The sequence below is a fragment of the Mytilus californianus genome, unplaced genomic scaffold (assembly GCF_021869535.1).
Source record: "Mytilus californianus isolate M0D057914Y unplaced genomic scaffold, xbMytCali1.0.p SCAF_1, whole genome shotgun sequence".
Lineage (NCBI taxonomy): Eukaryota > Metazoa > Mollusca > Bivalvia > Mytilida > Mytilidae > Mytilus > Mytilus californianus.
In genome coordinates, this window is record NW_026262581.1 from 35703856 (window position 1) to 35728044 (window position 24189).

At 32.0% G+C, this 24189-nt stretch overlaps 2 protein-coding genes across 4 annotated transcripts in view; both read left to right on the top strand.

Moving 5' to 3' along the window:
* The first annotated feature begins 738 nt into the window (after positions 1-738).
* LOC127719980 (uncharacterized) lies at positions 739-11229 on the top strand. The gene is made up of 7 exons (XM_052226401.1): positions 739-759; positions 2440-2749; positions 6186-6277; positions 7434-7513; positions 8080-8168; positions 9483-9626; positions 11024-11229. The coding sequence occupies exons 1-7, from the start codon at positions 739-741 to the stop codon at positions 11227-11229; spliced, it is 942 nt and encodes a 313-aa protein (XP_052082361.1).
* A 3395-nt stretch (positions 11230-14624) lies between these two features.
* Positions 14625-24189, top strand: part of LOC127719950 (leucine-rich repeat serine/threonine-protein kinase 2-like) — a 92557-nt gene continuing 82992 nt past the window's right edge. For all 3 annotated transcript variants that reach the window (XM_052226322.1, XM_052226330.1, XM_052226339.1), the window contains exons 1-8: positions 14625-14743; positions 15839-15961; positions 18465-18571; positions 18753-18844; positions 20868-20974; positions 22465-22594; positions 23437-23570; positions 23908-24036. In XM_052226322.1, the coding sequence (XP_052082282.1) occupies positions 14665-14743; positions 15839-15961; positions 18465-18571; positions 18753-18844; positions 20868-20974; positions 22465-22594; positions 23437-23570; positions 23908-24036 (901 nt within the window). In that variant the 5' untranslated portion in view covers positions 14625-14664. The remainder of the gene's footprint in view (positions 14744-15838; positions 15962-18464; positions 18572-18752; positions 18845-20867; positions 20975-22464; positions 22595-23436; positions 23571-23907; positions 24037-24189) is intronic.

Here is a 24189-nt window from a genome sequence, read left to right on the forward strand (position 1 = left end):
TACCTAATTTTATTGTTTTTGCCTATTATTTTGAAAATGATAAAAGACAGACACTATAAAATGCAAAAATAATCAGCAAGACAAGATCTACCTAAGTCAATAAAAATTCGAATTTTTTCATGAATTATATTCTTATCCACAATGTTGGAGTGTGTCCATTGTTGAAGATGCACATAGATCTAGGTGAGTGACACAGGCCCTAAATAGCCTGTGGTTTCCTTCTGTTTTGTACCATACATTTTGATTAAAACTGTTATACATTTACTGTGTAGGTTTATTTAAATGTGGAGATGTTTGTTGAGAACAGATATTGGGACATGCTCTTAGGTAATAGTCAAGTGTAGTACATTTATTTCAGGTAGGAGGTTCTTGGATAAAATGAATATTTGTATGAATCATTAGTGGCTTGTATAGGTCTGTTAGAATGATTGTGTGAATAAACTCATCATAGATACCAGGATTAAAATTTTGTACGCCAGACACACGTTTCGTCTACAAAAGACTCATCAGTGACGCTTGAATCAAAAAAGTTAAAAAGGCCAAAGTACGAAGTTGAAGAGCATTGAGGACCCAAAATTCCGAAAGGTTTTGTCAAATACAGCTAGTAAGGTAATCCATTTCTGGGGTAGAAAATCCTTAGTATTTCGAAAAACTCAAAGTTTTATAAACAGTTAATTTATAATTATGACCATATCAATGATAATTATATTGTCTTGGATAAGCAAATTTGTTGGGTATATGGCTACAGTACAAGATGGTGTATGATTTTGTAGAAAAAGATGATACATGTTCTTATTTGCTATTTCTCTAAAGCTGTCCAGTTGAGTATGCTGCATTTCAGTAATTGATCTGGTGTAATGGTATCTGCTGCAGGTGTACCTAGCTGCTCTGTGCTCATTGCTGTACCATTTCAAGTTGATATGTTTGTTATTTGTGTCCCAGACACAGCTGCTATATTTTAGCTTTGGTCTTGCAAGTGATATATAAGCTTTTTCTTTAACTGTTTTTGAATTGACCTTAAACTTAAGTTTATCTTTTTGAAGTTTAACTTTTGTGTGACTGATGAATGTTTGTTCTGTTCCATTTTAAGTCTGTTTGAATTGTAACAGCAAAATATTTTGTCAATGTTTCTTTCTGCAGTACATGTTGGTGAAGATAGTCAAATTTTATTGGATTTTTCTTTGTTGTTTTCTGAATGACTGAATACTTGTCTTCGTCGAAAGGCATGAGCCAGTCATTCTACTTTTTTGCTGCTGGTGTAATGCCTTCTTGCAATTAGTGTGTCTTCTTTGTTTTGTATTGTTTTGTACATGATGCTGTCTTCTGCAAAAAATCTTAGAGTGCTGTGTTTGATGTATTCACTGAAGTCATTTATATACATTAGGAACAGAATAGGATCCTAAATTGTTCCTTGAGGTACACCAGATGTCACATTATTTGTCTTAATTGTACATCATCAATAATGACTGTTTGTGTGAGGGATGGGAGAAAATCTTCTATCCATTTTAACATGGGAGTTCTGATACTGTAAACCACTTCTCTACTAACTTACCTGAAGGAGGAATCCACGAGCACAAAATTTACTGTGGATTCATTTATTTTCGTGGGTACTAATTTTCGTGGATTGAAGAAAACTTGCATATTCGTGGATATTTAATTTCGTGGTTTTGACAAAATCTGCATATATTCCTTTAGAAAATTTGTAAATCGTTGAACATTTAAATTCGTGGTTCCCCTGTACCCATCAATATCCACAAAAATTGATATCCAATGAATATTAATGAATCCATAGTAAATAAAAACAATCTAAAATAATCAAGTAATGGGCCAATAGGTAGGTTTAATATGATGTTATTTGAGTTTGTGTTATTTACCTTGGCTGTAATTTTTAAGGTGTAAATAATTGATTTTTTTATTTGACTAAACCAATTGAAACATGTGGTACAAACAAGTCTGATAAGAGATCCTTACTAAATAGAAGTAATGAATTAAGCAATGATCAGAGAAAATGAAATTGTTCAGAAAACAACTTTTTCTATAGTCTAGCAGTCAGTAGATGACTTCCAAGATAAATTTAGCTGATTTATCATGTTTATGAAGGAATTGTGTGCATTTAGACCTCCAACACGGAGACAAAAGGGAAGTAACTCCTGCTCAAATTGCATAAATCGAAAAATAAGTATTGTTATTGAAATTTGGTTAAATGACCCATTTATAATCCCCTATAAGATGAATTAACCAATAACCTTCAAGACCTGTCTGCCATTGATATGACCTCTACTTTACCAAAAATATTCTATTGAATGAAAATTCCAAAAAGTCAATTGAAAGACCCAATTCCTGCCAAACTTTTAACCCGACCCAAAAAAATACATTAAAAGCAGCTGCTACCAAATTTAAACGATAGAATAATTATTGTCAATATTTTTGTAATTCCAGGGGTGTGATGCAAGTTCTTTAGAGCCTGCAGTTTTTGATGTATTTCTACTTCCACATTTCAGGATAATAAAAGAAGATGATGAAACCATGGAACACTTGTTTCCTGACCATTTTGCAAGCCGTGAAATCATCACTGATCCAGCATCACCTGACTTTTTAGGTAGCTTTGAAGTTGTACCGATTAATTATGGAAAAAACGAAGAAAACCTCTTAAAACTAGGCCATTCTATTATCAATACATTACAGAGTTGGTCAGATCCTGGTTATGTCATCTTGGCTTTATCAAACATCAAGAAACACTTTCATTATGGTAAGACCAGAAGTTTTTCACAGAAATTTTATGAATGGAATAGAAAGTTTTCACAAGTGACTTTTGTTAAATATTTTGTTGTGCTTTTAGGATCTAAAACCTAGTTGTCATCCTTTCATTAATTTAAATTTGCATGAGGATAAACTATAAATTTAGTATATGCATTTTAAAAAGTTTTTTGTTTTTTTTAGCTCACCTTTTCTAAAAGGAAATGTGAGCTTTTGCCATCACTTTGCGTCTGTTGTCCTCCGTCCGGTGTAAACTATTTCAAAGATCTTCTCCTCTGAAACTACTAAACCAATTCCAACCAAACTTAAGCTGAATGATCCTTAGGGTATCTAGAATAAAGTATATGTTTTATTTTCTGTTTCGTCAAAAAGCATGGCCGCCATGGCTAAAAATAGAACATAGGGGTAAAATGCAGTTTTTGGCTTATATCTCAAAAACTAAAGCATTTAGAGCAAATCTGATGTTCATTAAGTCAAGTTCTATCAGCCCTGAAATTTTCAGATGAATCTAACAACCCATTGTTGGGTTGCTGCCACTAAATTGGTAATTTTAAGGAAATTTTGCAGTTTTTATACGTCCGTTTACGGGACGTATTATGGTATACTGTTGTCCCTCCTTCCGTCTGTCTGTCTGTCCATCCGTCCGTCGTCCACATGTCGTACAATAACTCAAAAACGCATTAACCAATTTGCATGAAACTTTGGTGAATTGTTTATATCTTTTGACGTGAGCTCGCTTTCGTTTTTTATATATTATAGATTTTACGTTTCGGAGTTATGGGGTTTAATTCGTTAAAAAAGGGGGGATTTTCCAGTTTTCAGACAATAACTCAAAAATGCTTTAAGCTGTTTTCATGAAACTTTGATGAATTATTTATATCTATTGAAATGAGCTGCCATTTGATTTATATAAATTTTAGATTTTATGTTTCCAAGTTATGGGGTTTTATTCATTAAAAAAGGGGGATTTTCCTGTTTTCAGACAATAACTCAAAAGTGCTTTGAGCAGTTTTCATGAAAATTTGGTGACTGCTTTATTTCTATTGATGTGAGCTCCCTTTAGTTCTTTTATAAATTTCTGATATGACATTTAGGAGTTATGGGAATGTTATTCTTTGAAAAAACGACGGGTGTATCATGTGCTCATGGTGCAGCTGTTTATTGGTTATTATCTTGAATATTATCATAGATAAAGATAAACTGTAAACAGCAAAAATGTTCAGCAAAGTAAGATCTACAAATAACTTTCACATGACCAAAATTGTCAATTGACCCCTTAAGGAGTTATTGCCCTTTAAAGACAATTTTATACAATTTGTTTATCATGTTTTCTAACTTTAAAAAATCTTCTCCTCTGAAACTACTAAATCAAATTAACCCAAACTTAAGCTGAATGATTCTTAGGTTATCTAGAATAAAGTTTGTGTTTATTTTCTGTTTCCTCAGAAAACATGGCCGCCATGGCTAAAAATAGAACATAGGGTAAAATGCAGTTTTTGACTTATATCTCAAAAACTAAAGCATTTAGAGTAAATCAGACAAGAAGTTAAAGTAATCATTAGGTCAAGGTCTACCTGCCCTGAAATTATCAGCCAAATCGGGTATCTGATTTTTTAGGTTATTGCCCCTGAATTGATGATTTTAAGGAAATTTTGCAGTTTTTCGGTTATTATCTTGAATATTATTATAGATAAAGATAAACTGTAAACAGCAAAAATGTTCAGCAAAGTAAGATCTACAAATAAGTTTGCTATGACCAAAATTGTCAATTGACCCCTTAAGGAGTTATTGCCCTTTTAAGACAATTTTTCACAATTTGTTCATCTAGTTTGCTTACTTTAAAAAATCTTCTCCTTTGAAACTGCTGAATCAATTTCAGCCAAACTTGGGCTGAATGAGTTTCAGAGTATCTAGTATAAATTTTGTATTTTATTTCCTTGTACGTCAAGAAACATAGCCACTATGGCTAAAATGGAAAATAGGGATAAAATGCATTTTTTTGCTTTTGAAGAAAATATGACAGATACAAAGAACATTTTAAGCCACTCATTAATATATATTGAAAAGCAAAAAAAATCATTGATGAAAGATTTTAGCAAAAAATTAAAGGTGAGCGATTCAGGCTCTTGAGAGCCTCTTGTTTATTAACACATTAAATATACCTTTTTTAGGTTTAGATGGATTAATTGATTGATCGCTGCTTAACATTCAGCAGCAAATATTACATGCATATTCAGGACAAGAAGCTGTTAATGTAATATATATATAGAGCTTGCTTTGTATAAGAACAACATTAGGTACCTAATTTTAAGCATGCTTACAGTCTGCATGAAGAGTCTGGACACATTAATCTGATAAGTATATATGAAGAATCTAAAGTCTCCCACACTAAGAGGTGAGCACACTACCACGAGACCACCCAAGGGTTATGTAAGAAGAAATGGTTGGTTTGACTTATTTAACAGGAGAAGTGCAATTGAATTGATTTAGTCATTTGTACTTTGGAGATCAATTGTGTCAATTAATTGAACCGAATTCAAGTCAAATGATTGTTTATATTGACTGGAGTAATTGCAAATTTAATCAATTGAATATATCATACCAGGTAAGAAGGGTTGATTGGTTTGACAAGAGAAATACAATTTTGAGAACTGTATGATCAGTTATACTTAAAAAGAGAAATAGTACTTGTCCAAGCCTTGATCTTATTGTTTATAAAATAATGAATGATAATTAAATTACATCGTCTGGTAGACTGTGTTCTTCCCCTTCTGAAAGATAATATACTATTAAAAAAAATTTAATTAACACAACTTCTGTCTGAAAATAAATGAAGATAAAATCTTGATTTATCTTTCACTTTTGTGTTTTCTTAATTTCCAGTTTGCACAATAATTGTATGATTCCATATAAAATATTGATATACTTTTTAATCAGGAGCTATTCTAAGTACCAGAAAGGGTAAAAAAGAAGTAAGCCACCTCAAACTTTTAGTTGAACATTAGGTTTTTTAATGGTGAGGATAGACAAAACTGCCAATTTTTGGGAACGCTTCTTTGTGATATACTGTGTGTCAGTTTCTTGCTGAAAGTTAGCCGAGGTTGGTAAAAAAACAGAGGGGGGCACACAAATAAGTGAACATTTGGGGGCTGCTTTAGGCTCCATGTGGTCCATTGCAGTGCTAACCTAAAAATTAGTTGGGCACTACTGGGTTCCACCTCATCAATCTGCTCATGTTAAGGGTCATTGTTTTATTTGTTTAAGTGTGTTAGAAATGTTGGTTATTTAATAAAGATCAATGGTGTACCATGTATAATGTACTACACTTTCCTCCTCCTCAAATTGCTGCCATGAAATTATACAAGTGATTCAAACTCCCATGGAGCAAACAAAAATAAAAATAAGAATTATTTTTTTCTAAATTGAAGATGACTTCCAAGATTTTCTTGTTGCCAAGAAGATAGACAAAGTTGTGATGAAAGCAATGGAAATTTTACCTGATGATATAGCTGTTCAAGCGGTGAGTTGATATATACAAACTATTAGGAATGTGTTTACATGCTTACAAGGAATTGCACATTCAAGAAGAACAATCTTTTACAACTTGACATGAAATATAATTTCATAGTAGGCCAAAAACAAAATTTAAATTGTTTGATGTTGCCTACCTACCCAACTTAAAAGCAGCCTACCCGAAAAAAATTTATGACAAATCGTTTCAAAATTTTTTAAAGATTTTTTCCTGCTCTAACATAGATTTCTTCTCTAAAACATGTAACTTATGTTGTTGGCCAAAAAAATAAATTACACCTACCCACCCAACCCTACAGGGCATGGGTAGACAACATCAAACAAAGAATTTTTTAAGGATGGCCTTGGGCAGTTCATTCATAATAGAGAAGAATTTATATTTAACTTTTCTGAAAGGAGTAGTTTCAGATGCTTGTTTGGTAGATATTTGCTTTATTAGCTTTAGGCTGTAAGTCTACTAAAACTATCCTTTCTCCCAATAAACGTATGGTTCTTGGAGCATCTGTTGGCAAACTTGGCTGAATAGGTAGAACATAGTTACTATTGAAACTGTAAGGAAAATCACATTATCATGTTCTACTATAAAATCAGTGGGCCAATGCAGATATCTTTGGCAGGAATGATGTTAGCTAGAGAAGAACCTGTACAATCTATACTAGTTTGATTCTGATTATACAAAAAACATAGCCACCAGAGGCAATTATTGATTCTTATTGGCAAATTTCACAGTTTTGTATTCTAATGTGATCGTTATGGCATTTTATATCTCATTTACAAAATACACCACTTGTTACTGTTAGTATATTACTTTTGAATGAAAGGAATGAAAGTTAGTAATTTCAGCTCCTTGCAGCCACTGATTTTAATTCATTGTTTTCTGAGGAATTTAAAAAAAATTGTTGTCTTCAATAAATGTGTTATCCATAAAATTTGATGCCCAACTTATAAAATTGATTTAACATTGAAAAAAATAAATTGTTTGAACTGATACACTTTGTCTGTTTTGTATGGTTGCTTTATATAGTTCCTTCCTCTAAATTCTCTATGTTATATTTTGTAAAAAGGAAGCAAAGGAAATTAAGCTACTTATTAAATGTGAAATAGTTAATGTTATAAAAAATAAACCAGGAATCATCTTTTTTCAGATTGGATGTCAACTATTAGATTTATTTTTTGAGAAAAATGAAGATTTGCAGATAAGTTTGATATCAGCTGATACTTACAGGTAAAAATATCTTGTGCAGAGTAGCATATATTTACTCATTATCAGACTTTTCTGCATATTTATATCAACCATAGACGGGGGTAGGGGAAGGTGACCAGTGTTCTCCTGACTAGTTTCATGTAGCATCCTGTTCAACAGGAAATTTTGAAATACCATAACATGGTCACATTCATATCATAATCTATAAGTAAAACATTTCAGATAACATTACATTCAATCAATATAGGATCACATTAACATTATGCTGAAAGACCCTTAGGAGTAAACTCATCATAGATACTAGGCTTAAAATTTTTACACCAAACACACATTCCGTCAACAAAAGTGACGCTCAAATCATAATAGTTAAAAAGGCCAAATAAAGTTCAAAGTTGAAGAGCATTATTAAAGGATTAAAAGTGCACCGAACTATTAAGCATTTACATAACATGCATATTATTTATTTATGTAATGCAAGAGAGTTGATTCATGTTTGCTATGTTAATCTAAACAATTGGAAAAAGGAAAATCTTCTAAAACTGTTATGTGCTGAAATCTAGCAGTTTATATTTTTTGTCAAATTTCAGACATATTGTAAGAGTGCTACATGAAAATAAGACAGATCTGATATTACAAGTATCTGCTCTTAATCTAATAGAAAAGCTGATGGGAAAAGGTAAATACTGTACAAATTATAACTTCAATAAAACTGCATCAACTGAACACATACGACTGTCATTAGATTTTCACATGCAATGTACAGCACAATGGTTGGCGCTAGTGGAGCAAGAACTCTTACCCTTCCAAGGTACCTGAATGAACCCATGTTTTTGTGGGTTTAAGTTGCTCAATCTGATTTTAGCTCACCTGGCCTAAAGAGAAATTATTGGCTTTAATGACCAGTTTTAGCCATTTTTTTTCATTTTTGGCCAAAACAAAATTAGATAAATAAAACTGTTTACAGCAATAATGATTAGCAAGACAAGATCTGCAAATATATCAATGTGGCTAAAATTATCAGTTGAACTCTTATAGGAGATTTTGCCCAATTATGATAATTTTTACACCTTTTTATACGACCGCAAAATTTTTTTGCGGTCGTATATTGCTATCATGTCATCGTCGTCCAAAGACATTTGTTTTCCGGACAATAAATTTAGTTTAAGTGTATGGATCTCTTAAAACAGATTTACTAAGTATTGCACAACAGCACCGTGTATTGCACAACAGCATGAAATATTCAATTGAATATAAATTCAAGTCATATAACCAATTTCAAGTTCTTTGACTACATTTATTCTGTGTAAGAAACCTATAATGTGTCAAATATTTAATTACTATCCAAATTCAGACCTATAACAAGCTTGAATATTGTGTCCATTTTTGCCCCAACTGTTCAGGGTTGGACCTCTGTGGTCGTATCCAGCTGCGCTCGGCGAAGCAGTTTAGCTAAAGAAAAACTGTTACAGGCAGAAATGATCAGCAAGACCAGATCTATAAATAGGTCAACAAATCTGGAATTGTCATTTGTTTCCTTATGGAGTTATTGCCCTTAAAGGATGATTTTTACCCTTCTTATGTGATGGACAAAAACTTATATAGAAGATAATGAAAAACGGTGAACGACTAAAAGGATCAGCAAGGCAAGATCTACAAACCACAACACCAAAATTTTCAGTTCACTTCTTATAGAAGTTATTGCCCCAGAATAAGAATTTTTTACCAGTTTTTTGTATTTTTGGCAAAGTCTACAGTAGATATATAGAGAGAAACAGAAACAAGAAAAGATAATCACAAGATCAGCAAAAAGAGATCTTAGTCATGATTATATTTTAGTCAATTCAAAATCTGTTCAATGTTGGAAATGCACATAGATCCAGGTGAGCAACACATGCTCTTTAGAGTCTCTTGTTTTATTAAGTTAGTCAATTCTTTTAGAAAGGTAAATGTCTGTGACTGAAATTGTTTGTAGTGTACATTTGTATTGCAGAAGAAGTTCTAGACCAAGTGATGCTGGATGAATATAATGTAAATATTGCAAATGAAGTATTTACTAGCCTACACAAACACCATGACAACCATGAGATTAAACGATCAGCCTATTGTATATTAAAACTTTTATTAGAGGAAGAAGGTAACAATTTTCATTTGATTTGATTCATTATACAGTTTTGTACTTTCATTGCATCAATATTAAAATCAACTCTGGTCTTCTTGTTTTCCATAATCAACAGTAGAGGTGGTATTTAACAGTCCACAGAAAGAGATTCCAAGCTGATCAAGCTGCTTCTACTCCAAATTGGACATGCTCGACTTACGAGCAGCAAATACCAATTCTTAAAGTCTACAGTTTGATTAGATCAGCTATAAGATTCAATGATCTAACTAATGCAGATGGCCATTATGATATTTCAGAATTCTTTGTTTACAAATTTAGATACCAGCTCAATATGAAGGTCTAGTACAAAGTGTGTTCATATTCATATCACAATAATTGTTTTCATCCTGAATTAGTCTCACAGCCCTTTTAGAACTTTCTGGGGGTGTGGGACATCAGTGTGTCCCAGTGCAGTCCTTATAGAAAAAAGGGAAATTGCCAACCTAGAAATGACGCAGCAAGTTTCTGTCTCAGCAGATCAATTTTTAAGTAGATAAATCATACATCATTGTATTCCTTATTCATTTTACTCCACGAATATGTAACTTTTATTCAAGTACTAACCCTCTGTAGCACAAATGAAATCATTATTCATTTCAACCCTTTTGCATTGTCCCTTCGCTTTGAACAAGTATTCACTTGACTGTTTTATTTCATTCTGTATGCATTGAAAGATGGGAGTTAATTTATGTATATGATCCTGGTGACCTGCATATATTAATGAGATTTTGCTCTTCATCTAATCTACCATGTGCAGATGTAGCGCATGTCAACCTGTTGCTATTAATTAGCTCTCATGCATACAAGTACTGTGAGAAGATAACGCAAATTCACAATATCCTTTTCAGAGTTAAAGTATAATGCTGAAAAAAGTGGGTTGATGGAAATAAAGCTTTAGTTTGTGCTAAAGGGGGTTAGTACTTGAATAAAATTTACATATTTCTGGGGTAAAACGAAAAATGAATTGAATGATGTATGAATTATCGCCTTGAAAATGGATCTCTTACGATTTATAGACAGGTACTTGCCACCCCAAGTCTTTTTTTATATGGACTGTGCTCTTACATCTTGACAGCCCCAACAAGTCATAAAAAGAGAGCCAGACTTCAAAGCAATTTCCGACTAGTCCTGTGTGTGATTAAAAGAAGAACCTCTGGATGTTTGATAGCCATCCACCTGTGATATATCATATCAAGATTAATCCTGAATGCCATTTCGTTCAGATTGTTACAATTTAACTTCATTCATTTTTATTGACTGTTTAATGTTCCATTATTTGGTCTAATCTTGCTTACCTGCCTATGCATGTAATATTGTCTTGAAGTTTAAAATGCCAAATAATTAATGAACAATGAATTTACTTTTATTTTTAGATGATGATGTCAAAGAAATTTGTATAAAAAAAGAAAACTTGCAGACTATGTTCGACAATTTTTCAGCCTCACAAGTGGATTGTTCTGATATATTGCTGAAAATTTTACAGATATTTGGATGTTTAACTTTGAAGAGAAGACATGAGGAGAATGATCGTAACTATACTTATAAGCTAGCTTTTTCCATAGGGACAATGTACATTTAAGCTGATGCTATAAGCTGGAATAAGTATTCATCCATCATTTGTACAAGAATGATTTTTGAACCACTGATCCAGTTGAAACCCACATTGTCTATATGATGTTTAGGTTTTGGACTAGAATTCAGATTGATCATTGAATAACTTGACTGTATGATAATCAATTATGACCTTTTTATACGACCGCAAAAATTAAAAAATTTTTGGTCGTATATTGGTATGACGTTGGCGTCGTCGTCGTCGTCGTCGTCGTCGTCGTTGTCGTCTTCTGGCGTCGTCCGGCGTCGTCCGAAGACACATTGGTTTTCGCACTCTAACTTTAGTTTAAGTGAATGGATCTCCATGAAATTTTACCATAAGGTTCAATACCACGAAAGGAAGGTTGGGATTGATTTTGGGGGTTATGGTACCAACAGTTAAGGAATAAGGGGCCAAAAAGGGGCCAAAAATAAGCATTTTTGTAACTTTCAGACAATAACTTGTGTGTAAGTGTATGGATCTCTCTGACATTGTACCACAAGGTTCCATATCACAAAGGGAAGGCTGTAATTGATTTTGGGGGTAATTGCCTCAAAATTTTAGGAATTAGGGGCCAAAAAAGGGGCAAAAAACAAGCATTTTTCTAGTTTCATGACAATAACTTGAGTGTAAGTGTTTGGATATTTCTGAAATTGTACTACAAGGTTTCATATCACAAAGGGAAAGCTGGAATTGAGTTCAGGGGTAATTGCCTGAAACGTTTAGGAATTATAGCATTTTTCTAGTTTCAAGACAATAACTTGTGTTCAAGTGTATGGATCTCTCTGAAATTGTACGACAAGGTACCATACCACAAAGGGAAGGCTGGGATTGAGTTTGGGGGTGATGAATCATAAGAGGGTTCAAAAAATTTGGGGGGGGGGGATTTTTTTTTTTTTCTTTTTTTTTCTTTTTTTCCTTTTTTTTTTCTTTTAAAATTTTCAATTTAAGTTGGTTATTTCTGATTTATATTTAAAAGCAAATAATAATGATATGGTAGGAGATACACACCAAACAGGATGTGTAAATTTTTATATACTGTAAATTCAGAAATTATTGCGTGCATTTATTATTGCGATTTCGTCATTTTAGACTAAAATGCGATTTTGATTTTTGCGATATTGAGAAAAATCCTGTTAAATTCATATAAAAAATGTAAAAATGCGAGTTTAAATTATTGCGATTATAACCCTGTCGCATTTTTCGCAATAATAAAAACATCGCAATAATTTCTGAATTTACAGTAATAAGTATTGTGCAATAGCAAGAAATTTTCAATTGCACAGTATTGCACAATAGCAAGAAATCTTCAATTGCACAGTATTGCGCAATAGCAAGAAATCTTCAATTGCACAGTATTGCGCAATAGCAAGAAATATCCAATAGCACAATATTGCGCAATAGCAAGAAATTGTCAATTGTACAGTATTGCGCAATAGCAAGAAATATTCAATTGCACAGTATTGTGCAAAAGAAGATACTTCTTATAAATTGCTTATTTCTTGATCAATTTCAATAGGGTTTTATTCTTGAATTCTTGGGGTTCTTTAATATGCTGAATATAACCATGTATTAAGTTTTTGGATATTGGGCCCCGTTTTTAAATTGGTCCACATTGAGGTCCAAAGGGTCCAAAATTTAACTTTGTTTGATTTCATCAAAAATTGAATTATTGGGGTTCTTTGATATGCCGAATCTAACCGTGTATTTAGATTCTTAATTTTTGGTTCCGTTTTCAAATTGGTCTACATTAAGGTCCAAAGGGTCCAAAATTAAACTTAGTTTGATTTTAACAAAAATTGAATTTTTAGTGTTCTTTGATATGCTGAATCTAAACATGTATATAGATTTTTGATTATGGGCCCAGTTTTCAAGTTGGTCCAAATCGGGGTCCAAAATTAAACTTTGTTTGATTTCAACAAAAATTGACTATATGGGGTTCTTTGATATGCTGAATCTAACCATGTTTAGATTTTTGGGCCCCGTTATCAACTTTGTCCACATTGAGGTCAAAAGGGTCCAAAATTAAACTTTGTTTGATTTCATCAAAAATTGAATTCTTGGGGTTCTTTGATATGCTGAATCTAACCATGTATTTAGATTTTGGATATTGGACCATAATAGGTGAATGTCCAATTTAAAATTTTTAAGTTCTTAGACCACATTCATTCTGTGTCAGAAACCTATGCTGTGTCAAATATTTAATCACAATCCAAATTCAGAGCTGTATCAAGCTTGAATGTTGTGTCCATACTTGCCCCAACTGTTCAGGGTTCAACCTCTGCGGTCGTATCAAGCTGCGCCCTGCGGAGCATTTTATTGTAATTGTTTCAAAGTAGTTTGAAATTCAAAGTTATTGCCAATTAGATTGTGACATGAAAGTAGCTAATTTCTAGAACAGCAGAAACAAAGATATGCCTTTTATATATGCCCTGCCTATGGTTGTAGGGGAGCTTTATGTTTTCCTGTCTGGGCCTTTGTTAGTTTGTCTTTTTGTTTGCCTTTTGTCTTTCTAATAGTCCTTCCATTAGTCTGTTCAATAGTCCACTCTGTATCTGTTTAAAGTTTTAATTTTTTAGGATGAAGTTTGGGTCACATCAGCTTGAAACTTAATACACACATGTTCAATTTGATTTGGACTTTAACAAATAAATGCCAAATTAACATACTAAAACGTATATCAAAATTACAAAAAGTTCAAAAGAAACAATTAACCCCACATTTTAGTGTATCAGTAGTTTAGGCATATTTTAGATTTGATACTATCTATTTAATCATCTAGATGACCTCTGAAGACTGCTGATGGTCATATGGTCTGATGTAAACTTAAATATAAATATAAATAGTCAGAAATGCTTTTGCAATTTTTGAGGATTTTTTTAGGTCTGTTTGATTTCATGTCACAGATTTAAAAAATATATATGTAAATCATTGTTTTACCTGTATAAGAAAGATTTTTTGTGAGCAGAATCTGTTAACAAAATGTTTTTTCCTATTGGCTTCCTTGTTTCACTTTTCAATGTTGATTTCCTTTCTTTTTAATAGCTGAACATACTTGGCACATGTGTAACCCATCTCAGCTAAGGACGAAATTAAAGGTGCATGAATACGGATTCAAATAAAGAATATACATCAGTGATGAGTTTGAGCTTATTTTGACAAAATTGAACCAAATTAACTGCTAATAGCGTAATATTATTTGAATATGCCACTTCTATAAATATTTAAAACAAAATCTAAATCTTACCTAATGCACCTTTTAAGTTCAGTGTCTGAGAATTAGTTATATTTTTATGAGCCTTATTAATGGGACATCCCATGCAAGATATCAAGAAACTAATAACTAAAATACTAACTTTGACTGTCTATTTGACAGGGAACTTCAGAGAATGTTTGGTTGATTATGATATACATTATTTGATAATGAGACAACTTCAGCAGAGTAATGATGAAGAGGTTGTAAAAGAATGTTTAATATATCTTGTCCTACTTACTAAAGAAGGTAAGAGACCAGCCTTTTTCATTTTTGTGATTCTATGTTTTTAAAGGACTTTAAAAAATATTTATCCACTCTCAATATATGCATGAAGTAAAGTTACCTACATGAGGACTACGTTTGATATAAAAACAAATTTTTCAGTGTTTAAACATTTTCGTAATATTATTGGATACTGGGAGATTAAGATAAGGACCCCTTCAAAAGCAAATTTTCCTCTTTGTCTTTCAGAAAGCTTTCATTAGTTTTTGGTTATGATAAAAATGTTTATTATGAGTACTATATATAAATATGGAGATGTGGTATGATTGCCAGTCAGTTTTTACCAATTAAGCGGTGCTCAGCAGATTAAAGACTTGGAGGTCACACCTTATTTGCTATTGTTTATTAGTGAGTATTTCACACTTGTCGCTTCGCTTTTGTTGTGTCTCTTGTATATTTTTTCTTCATTGATATCTTTTGTATGATCTTCGCTGATGTTATCGTTATTCCACTGATTGAGATAAAAAGGGTAAAAAGGATATTAAACACTGTCATATGGCTATCCTTAGTCTTTACCTCATCAGTAGTAATCATTGCTTTAACTATAACTATATGATTTTTTTGGCTTTGGAAGAATTTTGGTATTGATGGCAGATCTTTGGTAGTCTCTTTCATGTATATTCACAGCCTGTCTGATCTAGTACAGAATTTTACATTTTTATTTTTGTTGTAGACAGTTTCTCACTATTGAAGACAATACATGTATGTTAACCTCTAGATATTTTTGGTATATTATAGACAACTACTGTAATATATTTGGGTTGCCCTGCAATTTTTTCGCTTTCTATAAGGTAAAGGCTGTACAGTGATCTATTGTTGCTTGCATACACGTCATTTGAACTCTAGTGGATAGTTTTCTCGTGGCAATCATAATACATCTCCTCTTTTTTTATATATATTAATCCTGAAAAGACAAAAAATGTACACTATACATGCATTTCATCTTTGTATTTCTGTTAAATAAGTCCATCTCTCTTTTGTATAATGATGTATCTGTGATTAAATTCAAGAATTTGTTTATCTTTTAGAACTCTTTTCAAAATTATAACATTATTTTAGATGCTGTGAAGAAATTTTTGTTTGAGTCTGGTTATTTAAAGAACAGCTTGATACCAACAATGGGAAAGTGGTCAGATAATGCAGGTTTACAGATTGCAGGATTAAAGCTGTTTATACTTTCAGGTATCTTTACTGTAAATTTTATATTGCAGACTTTCTTTCATTCATGGAACTTTCGCTGACTTTAGAATAGGGATGTGGCACAATATTGCCATCATTTGATAACAAAGTTTGGGTATTTTGGGTGTCTACAACCGTAGAAAACAGATATGAAGTAGAATGAGTATCTAAACACAGAAAGACAGAGAAGGAAAAAAAACACATTTTCATATAAAAAATTCGGCCCTGAATTGAAATATCTATTTTGTTTTGTATGTTGAATAATATAAACTTCATCATTTTTTAGTCCCCTACCGACAAAGTGGGAGGGGACTTTAGGTTTGCACTCTGTCCGTCTGTGCGTCTGTTCATCTGTCCGTCTGTCCATCTGTCCGTCTGTCCATCTGTCCATCCGTCAGTCCAGCAAATCAGCTTTCCACACTTTTTTTCTTCGTTCTTGAAGATATTGATTTGATATTTGGTGTATAGTTTTATTGTGACAAGTTATAGATCAAGTTCGAATTTTGTTCCAGTCTGATGATTTAGTCTAGAGTTATGGACCATAACTCTAGACCATATCTAATGTTAGAGTACTATGCTAAACCATATTTCTGTACAAAGGGAGATAACTCATTTTTTAAAAGACATTCTTTGTTAAATTATTTGAAGAATTTTTTGACAGGTTTGTTTGTTATTTATTATAAACTAATTTTCTGAATGCTATATATATAAAAAAAAATTATGAAGAGAATCCTTTAATTAGATAATAATCTATTTTTATTAATGTATAACATTGTGTAGATAAAAGTTGTTGACATTTTATAGATAAGTTACAAATCTATATTAGTTTGTGATAAATGAAAGAAAAAAATATTTGGAACTATTAATTATATCTGATTATAATTTTAAAATAGATATACACTGTATAACATCATATCTAATTTTAGAGAACTATTAATCATATCTAATGTTTTGTTCATCATGCTGATAAGATATTGATTGATAATTGGTATATAGTTTTATCATGACAAGTTACAGATCAAGTTCAAATTTTTGTTTCGGTCTAATAATTTTGTGCAGAGTTATGGTCCTTGGACTTGAAAAATTCACTCATATAATCAGTTTTCCACACTGTTTTTAGTCATGCTTGAAGATATTGACTTGATATTTTCTTTTTGTTTACACCATGACAAGTTATAGAACAAGTTAGCATTTTGTTCCAGTATAATGAATTTTTACCCGGTAGGGGACTATGTATTGCCATGCAATACTCTCAGAATGCTTGTTACTTTTATTATTGCTGTTTTTGAAAACTAAATTTTTAAATGTGCACACACAAAAATTAACTAAATTGTTCGTCACAACACATGTTTTCTTTAAATGAGCTACAGTTGAACCTTGTTGTGTTGAACTCGGTTGTGTCGAAAACTCGGATGAGTCGAAGTAATTTCTCGGTCCTGGTCAAATTCCCGTTTGATCAATGCATAATTACCTCTGATGAGTCGAACTTGGTTGATTCGAATACTCGGTTATGTCGAGTAAATTTTATAGTCCCGTCCATATAAAATTAATGTAAATTGACCCCGATGTCTCAAAGTTCGAAAGTAAGAATTTTCGAAAGATGCAGACCTAATGATAAAAACTCAAATCGGATGTATTTCTTATGTAACCTAATCATTTTCAAATGAGATTACAGCTGAGTAAACATACTTGTTTGTATAACAGTTAAATTGACATGTTTATGGTTGCCGGTAATTAACACCTTTGTTGATTGTTCAAGCGGAACTTTAGTGTGTTGAATATATTTCACATGAGATAAAAACTAAACGAATTTAAATGACACTAGCTGAGATTAAATCAATCGTTAGAATTAAAACTCGTTAATTACAATAAATAAAGGATTAAGACAATTATGATAAATTCATGATAATTTAATGTACAGCAGACACCCTCATCAGAGACCGTTCAGAACTTATTTCGTTCCAAGAATGATTTCATAATTTATAGTGACTGACCTTTATAAATATTTGTGTAGACTATTGATTTTATTTGTGCATGATTTGTATCTGTTCTTGTGTGCTTGATTATTATGAAGGACCAACAATGGCGATTGCATACACAATTATAAAGTGTGTCATATCGAAAAAAGGCACACTGTTCAAAGTATCTAGTTTACGCAAATCTCATACCGTATTTCTTGCATTACAAATTTTTGACGACACACTCAACCTCGGATGAGTCGAACCTCGGATGAGTCGAATACTTTGGTCTGGTACCTTTGACTTCGACACAACGAGGTTTGACTGTATTTGGATATTGACATCTCCATCGAAATAATATTGGGATACCCATACTGCAATTTATGTTATAAATGATGCAACTGTAGATTTTCAATGTTCAAATCTCATAAGTCCATTAAAAAGGTATAAAATTCAAGATTAAAAATGAGGACACAATCAGTAAATTTACAGATGACTTCTTTACTGCCATTGTTTATAAATGTACATGATATTTGATTTTTTCTTAGCTCCAGATAAAATGTCAGGGATTTTGAGTATTGATGAGTTTGTTTCAAGATGGTGTAAGACTGTTTATGAAGCAATGTCAAGGCATTTAGAAGACCCGTCTGTACAGGTGAGAATATTGGTGAATTATGAAAATATGGTTATTAAGAATGGAAAGGTGAGGGGAGGGGAGGGGAGATATGTGAGCTTGGTCATCATTATAAGTCATATTTTGTAAAGAAAGAGAATGTAAAATTTGAATGAGGAATGAATACTCAAGCAATGATTTTAAAATTTTAATTTTATTCCAGGCTTATGGGTGTCGTGCTGTGGCTACTATGATAGAAAATAGACATAATAGTGTTATTTGGATTGGTGAAAACTCTCAGGAAAAAATATCACAGTAAGTAGTTAGCATTTTCAATATGTGTAGTAAAGTTTGTAAGAATACAACCAATGGCCCTGTTCATTGCATTTCTACAATGGCATATTAAACAAGGATTTGGTTAATTTGCATGCAACGTTCAATGTTAAGAGGCTTGTTCATTCAATTCAATTAAAATTTATATATAGATTATATGATTACCAATCAGATTACACCATCTTAATGTTCTGGTTATAGCGTGTCTTACCTTCAGTGCAGGAGTTCATGAGTTAAATCCCTGGCTGGGTCAAACCATAGAATTTACTGCTTCTCTGAAAAGGCAGTTAGGAGTTAGAGCAAAGACTGGTCGACTCTAGAGTCAACATAATGTGAATGGGTAGATTGACATATATTCTAACATTTACCTCACAAACTAACAAACTTCCGACTCAGCATGTTGGTCAAGTTCAAAGCAGGTATCATATTCATGTCATATCAACATGTTCTTGTCCTGATATTAATGTAATAGTTGCCAAATCATCCATCCAGCCAATCAGATTTCAGTATTTCAGAAAACATCTGAAAATTTGCCTTTATGAATAAAAGAAGATGAGGTGTATAAATCAATAACCTAACTACACTTAAAATTAAAACACATCTAGAGGTCAAAATATAGTCCTCCAATGGACTGAGTCTATTCAATATGTTAAGTTCTGAATCAGCTTTAGTCTAAAAAAAAGCTTTGCATGAGTTATAAACATAATCCAAAGTCTCCAAATGACAAAAACATTAGAATTTGATAAATGACAACCCCTGATGAGGTTCCTGACTCTAGGTAGGAACATGAACAAGGTTGTAATTCTTCAGTTGCAATTGTCAATTTTAATTGAGCTAGCTGTTTAGCATACTACCAGTAACTTTAACCTCTAGATAAAAGAAAGCTGGAAGATATTGGCATAAGGTATTTGATCTGACAGTGAATGCATCTTATATATCAAAGTAATTGATGCAAAAAAAATGTCACCTTGACCTTCCTTTTGTTCATGAGTGACTGGCATAATTTAAAATTTTTTTTTATTGCGAACCAAATGAAAGTTTTCCACAGAGTCGTCTGCTCTTGACCAGGGTATTTAAACTTTTGTCTATTCTCTTGTCCTATTGAATAAATACAATAGCTAATGTTCTCTGTGTAGTTTTTTCACTGGGACCTTTAAATTTCTTCTAGGAGAAATCTATCACTCATTGATTAATTTACCTGACCAAAAAATTATCTTCTTTTTTGGGGGAAATAGTTGTATAAACTCGCATAAACTGCATGCAATATTGTATTTAATCAATATCAATAATATATTTTCAATCTGTTCAATATAAACACTGATTTAATTATAAAAAGTTTATTTCTGACAAAATTTTTATTATTGTTCCGATGAATTTGCATGTTTTTGTTTTTGTTCAGTTATAGAATACATTTATCAAGACCTTAATTTAATCACAATAATTTTCAAGTTTTTATTTGTCAAACACACAAAAAAAAAGCAAATTATAATAGGGAAAATATAAAAAAATTGTTCAGAAATCAACGTTTAATTTTTGAATTAGTGTTTATATTGAAACTATTAAAAATGAATTATTGATATTGAATAAATACAACACCACATGCAGTTTTTTTAGTCCTTATTTAGTATTTGTACATGTATTTTCATTATTGAAAATTCAATTTTTTGTTCAGGTAAATTAATCAGTGAGTGATAGATTTCTCTTGGAAGAAATTTAAAGGTCCCATCAAATAAACTACACAGAGAACAATAGCTATTGTATTTATTAGATGGGACAAAAGAACTTACAAAAGTTTAAATCCACAGGTAACTTGCAGGTGAATCTGTGGAAAAGTATCATTGGGTTCGCAATAAACATTTTTTCATTTGAAAAGTATTCAATGTACCAAATTGTAAAATTTCTGTGAAAGTGGTTATTGATACTCGTTTATGCAGTATCTATGTATATACCATGTTTAAAATTGTATGTGGACATTTAAGATTTTACCATATAAATGTATTTGCAGAGAACCAATCCATACCATGTGTATGGGAGCACTACTTATGCATAGGAAAGATCCAAAAGTTTTTGTAGCAGCATGTAATACCATCTACTGGCTAGCAGCAGATAACGGTGAGTCAGATTTATCATAATATAATGGATGCATGTGTCCTATGTTCATTATTGAACAGGGCCTAATCTAGGATTTTGAAGAGGGAGAAGTGACTTCTCCTTCCATGAGAGAGAAGGGAGAAGTGGTAAATTTCTTGGAGAAGTGAGATTCCATTACCGTTTCGGTTGCATCGTGTTTTCATGATTATCACTAAGGAAATTGTTTTAACTTCAATAAAAGATATACTTGCAGTTTTTTCATATGTTATTGTACACCATGTATATATAGAAAGTTCTTAATAAAAAGGTTTAGACAATTTATAGTTGTTATTTATTTATTGATACCATTGTGTTGAACTGTTCTAAATAAAATTTGTTGATTGGGACATGAGGGAGTAGCCTAGTAATATTATCATGATTTTGATGCATTAAATTCATGTGCATCTGCCTCAATTTATTTTTAAAACTCCAGAAAAATATGATTCCCAGTTTACCTGATGAATTTCACATGACTGGGAATTTAATTTACATCACCACTTGTCATTATTTTGTAAATCATTATTGAATGTCCAGGACATTGTGTTAGTTGTAAATTGAGATTATCGTTAAAGATTGTAAGTCTATGAATGAAAATATCTTTCAATCGCATATTAATTATCCGATAAAGAGCTAATTTCTATAATTTTTTTGAAATATCATCCATATCAACGAAGTGGTCATGAGAAAAAATCCACTGCTGATCACAATCTGGTCGAGTGTCGTACGTTTGCAATCACATTATCCATCAGCTGTCTTTCTACCTTTTATATTTCAATTTTTATTCAATGAATATAATAAATCTACCGTTAATTCCCACCTTTAACCTACCGAATAGTAAAATTGATCGACTCGTGTAAGTAATAAAAATAAAACAAATCAGCTGAGTGATTACGCAACATCCTCAGATGAAAATCATCGTAAAATGATAACTTAAACATACTGTCAGTTTTCCGTTTGAACAGTTTTGAAAGTTATATCCGAGGATGTTCAAAGTCGCCGTTGTATTTATTTAATTTGATCGTTGACAGTATTAGTCCTGGGTCGTTTCGAAAATCTCGATTTTCCTTGTCAGCCGCCATTTTTTTACCTGTGAGACTTGTCAATCACAAGTTGTCTGCCTTTTACCGATTTTGATAGCGATTTGACTTCGCTATGAAGTCAGTCGGCTGGCGAGATTTAGCGATTTTCAAAATTATTTGGCGACTTAAATCGTCATTTCGCCGGCAAGATTATGGCCTGATTGAATGAATTTTAGGTGGGTTCATTTACTTGATTGTTCTATTATAAGAAAATAAAGATAAACTTTTTAACTTGAACTAGTTAACCAGCAACTTTAAAAATGTTTCAGATATTGAAATTATTTAGAATATAATCATACACCAATATGAAATGATGTATAAGTATTTTTAAAACTTAAATAATACATTGTTTAGTTGTTAAGAGACAGTGAACAAAACTTTGTTACATTTCAGAGCGACTTTGCAGTAATTTAATGGACAAGAATGTTCACACAGTTGTAATGGATGGGTTGAAGCTTCATATAAATTATCCCAAAGCAACAGAAGCTGGACTTAAAGCCTTGAGAGGTCTTTGTATATTTAAGTAAGATCACATTATATGCAAAATAATAGCATTAATGTACATTAAAGGTGTTTTTGTCTCGCATGTGACAAAGTCACAGAAGTCAAGACACACAGGTATTGCTTTTCCAGGGATGATGTTGTTGTCGGCGTCAACAATTGTTAGGTTTTCTGCTTAAGTTAGTTTGATAAAAACTACTTGTTATATATCAATGATATTTTGTATGAAGTTACATTACTATCAGTACATATCAGTTTGACTTCTATTTTGAGGCCCTGCCCACTAGTTCATGGTCCAGCGACTTTGAATTAATTAGCAAATTAAACTGAACACACTTGCATTTTGAAATGCATTGTGTTTAAAAGATCTTGTTGCTTACATTTTAAGCTTGTATCTAATTATACCCCCACTTTAAAAAAGTGGGGGTATACTGTTTTACCTCTGTCTGTCCTTCTGTCAGTCCATCCGTCAGTACATCCGTCAGTCCATCCGTCCCATGACTCTTTTCATCGCATTTTTCTCAGGAACTACTTGACAAGGATTTCTGAAATTTGGTTTCAGGGTTTATATAAGTAAGTTACACTGTGTGATGCGTTTTCAGATTCATCACTCAACAACTTCCTGTTTACCGAACACTTGTATTATTTTACACATGATAGCCAAGTTGAAAATTTTTGTCACATTTTTCTCAGGAACTACATGACAAGGATTTCTGAAATTTGGTTTCAGGGTTTATATAATTCAGCTATACGGTGTGATGCGTTTTCAGATTCATTACTCAACAACTTCCTGTTTACCGAAATATTTCGGCGGTGGTATTATCAGTGAGCAGTAGCTCACAGTTTTACTTGTTTTCTCTGCAGTGACAAGAACAAAAGAAGACTGGTGGCTGATGAAAGAATTTTCAACATGATCAGCAAAATATTAGACAAGTTTCCACTAGAATTGAGAATTCAGCTTGAAGCTACAAGTACATTAGCATGTATTGCTGATATAGGTACTCACTGTTTTTATGTTGATTGTATATTTAAGTTATGAACATTACTTTAATTTATAGACTTTTAAATATACAGATACCACAATTTTGTGCAAAAAATATTTATTGTTTTGTCATTAATATAATAATTTAATATGATAAATTTTAGTATCAAATATTTTTAATATCAATATTGTTAAAAGACTTATTTATGCTGAAAATACTCAATGTTTAAAGAAGACGCTGCATTTATTCAATTGTTCTATTTTTTTTAAAAGAACAATTTATATATTTCAAAAATATATGTACACTTGTGAAAAACATAGTTCTTTCTCAAAGTTAATGATGATTGTTTCAGATTCTGTGAGATACCAGTGTTTCCTAGAAGATATACATATAAAAGTTATTCAGTCTTTAGAAAGATTTGTAGATAATGAAACAATACAAGAGGTTGGAATTGAATGCTTGAGTGTCCTTTGTGCTGCAGGTATATATTGTAAATGAACACCTTTAGTAGGAGCCTAGATTCTCGGGTAAACCATATTAAAAAGTCTGCAGTGCTACTGTGACAATTTTGTGATAAAATATGAATTACTTGTCTTGCTTGCTGGACAAACATTTGAAACAGACAGTTTTGCAA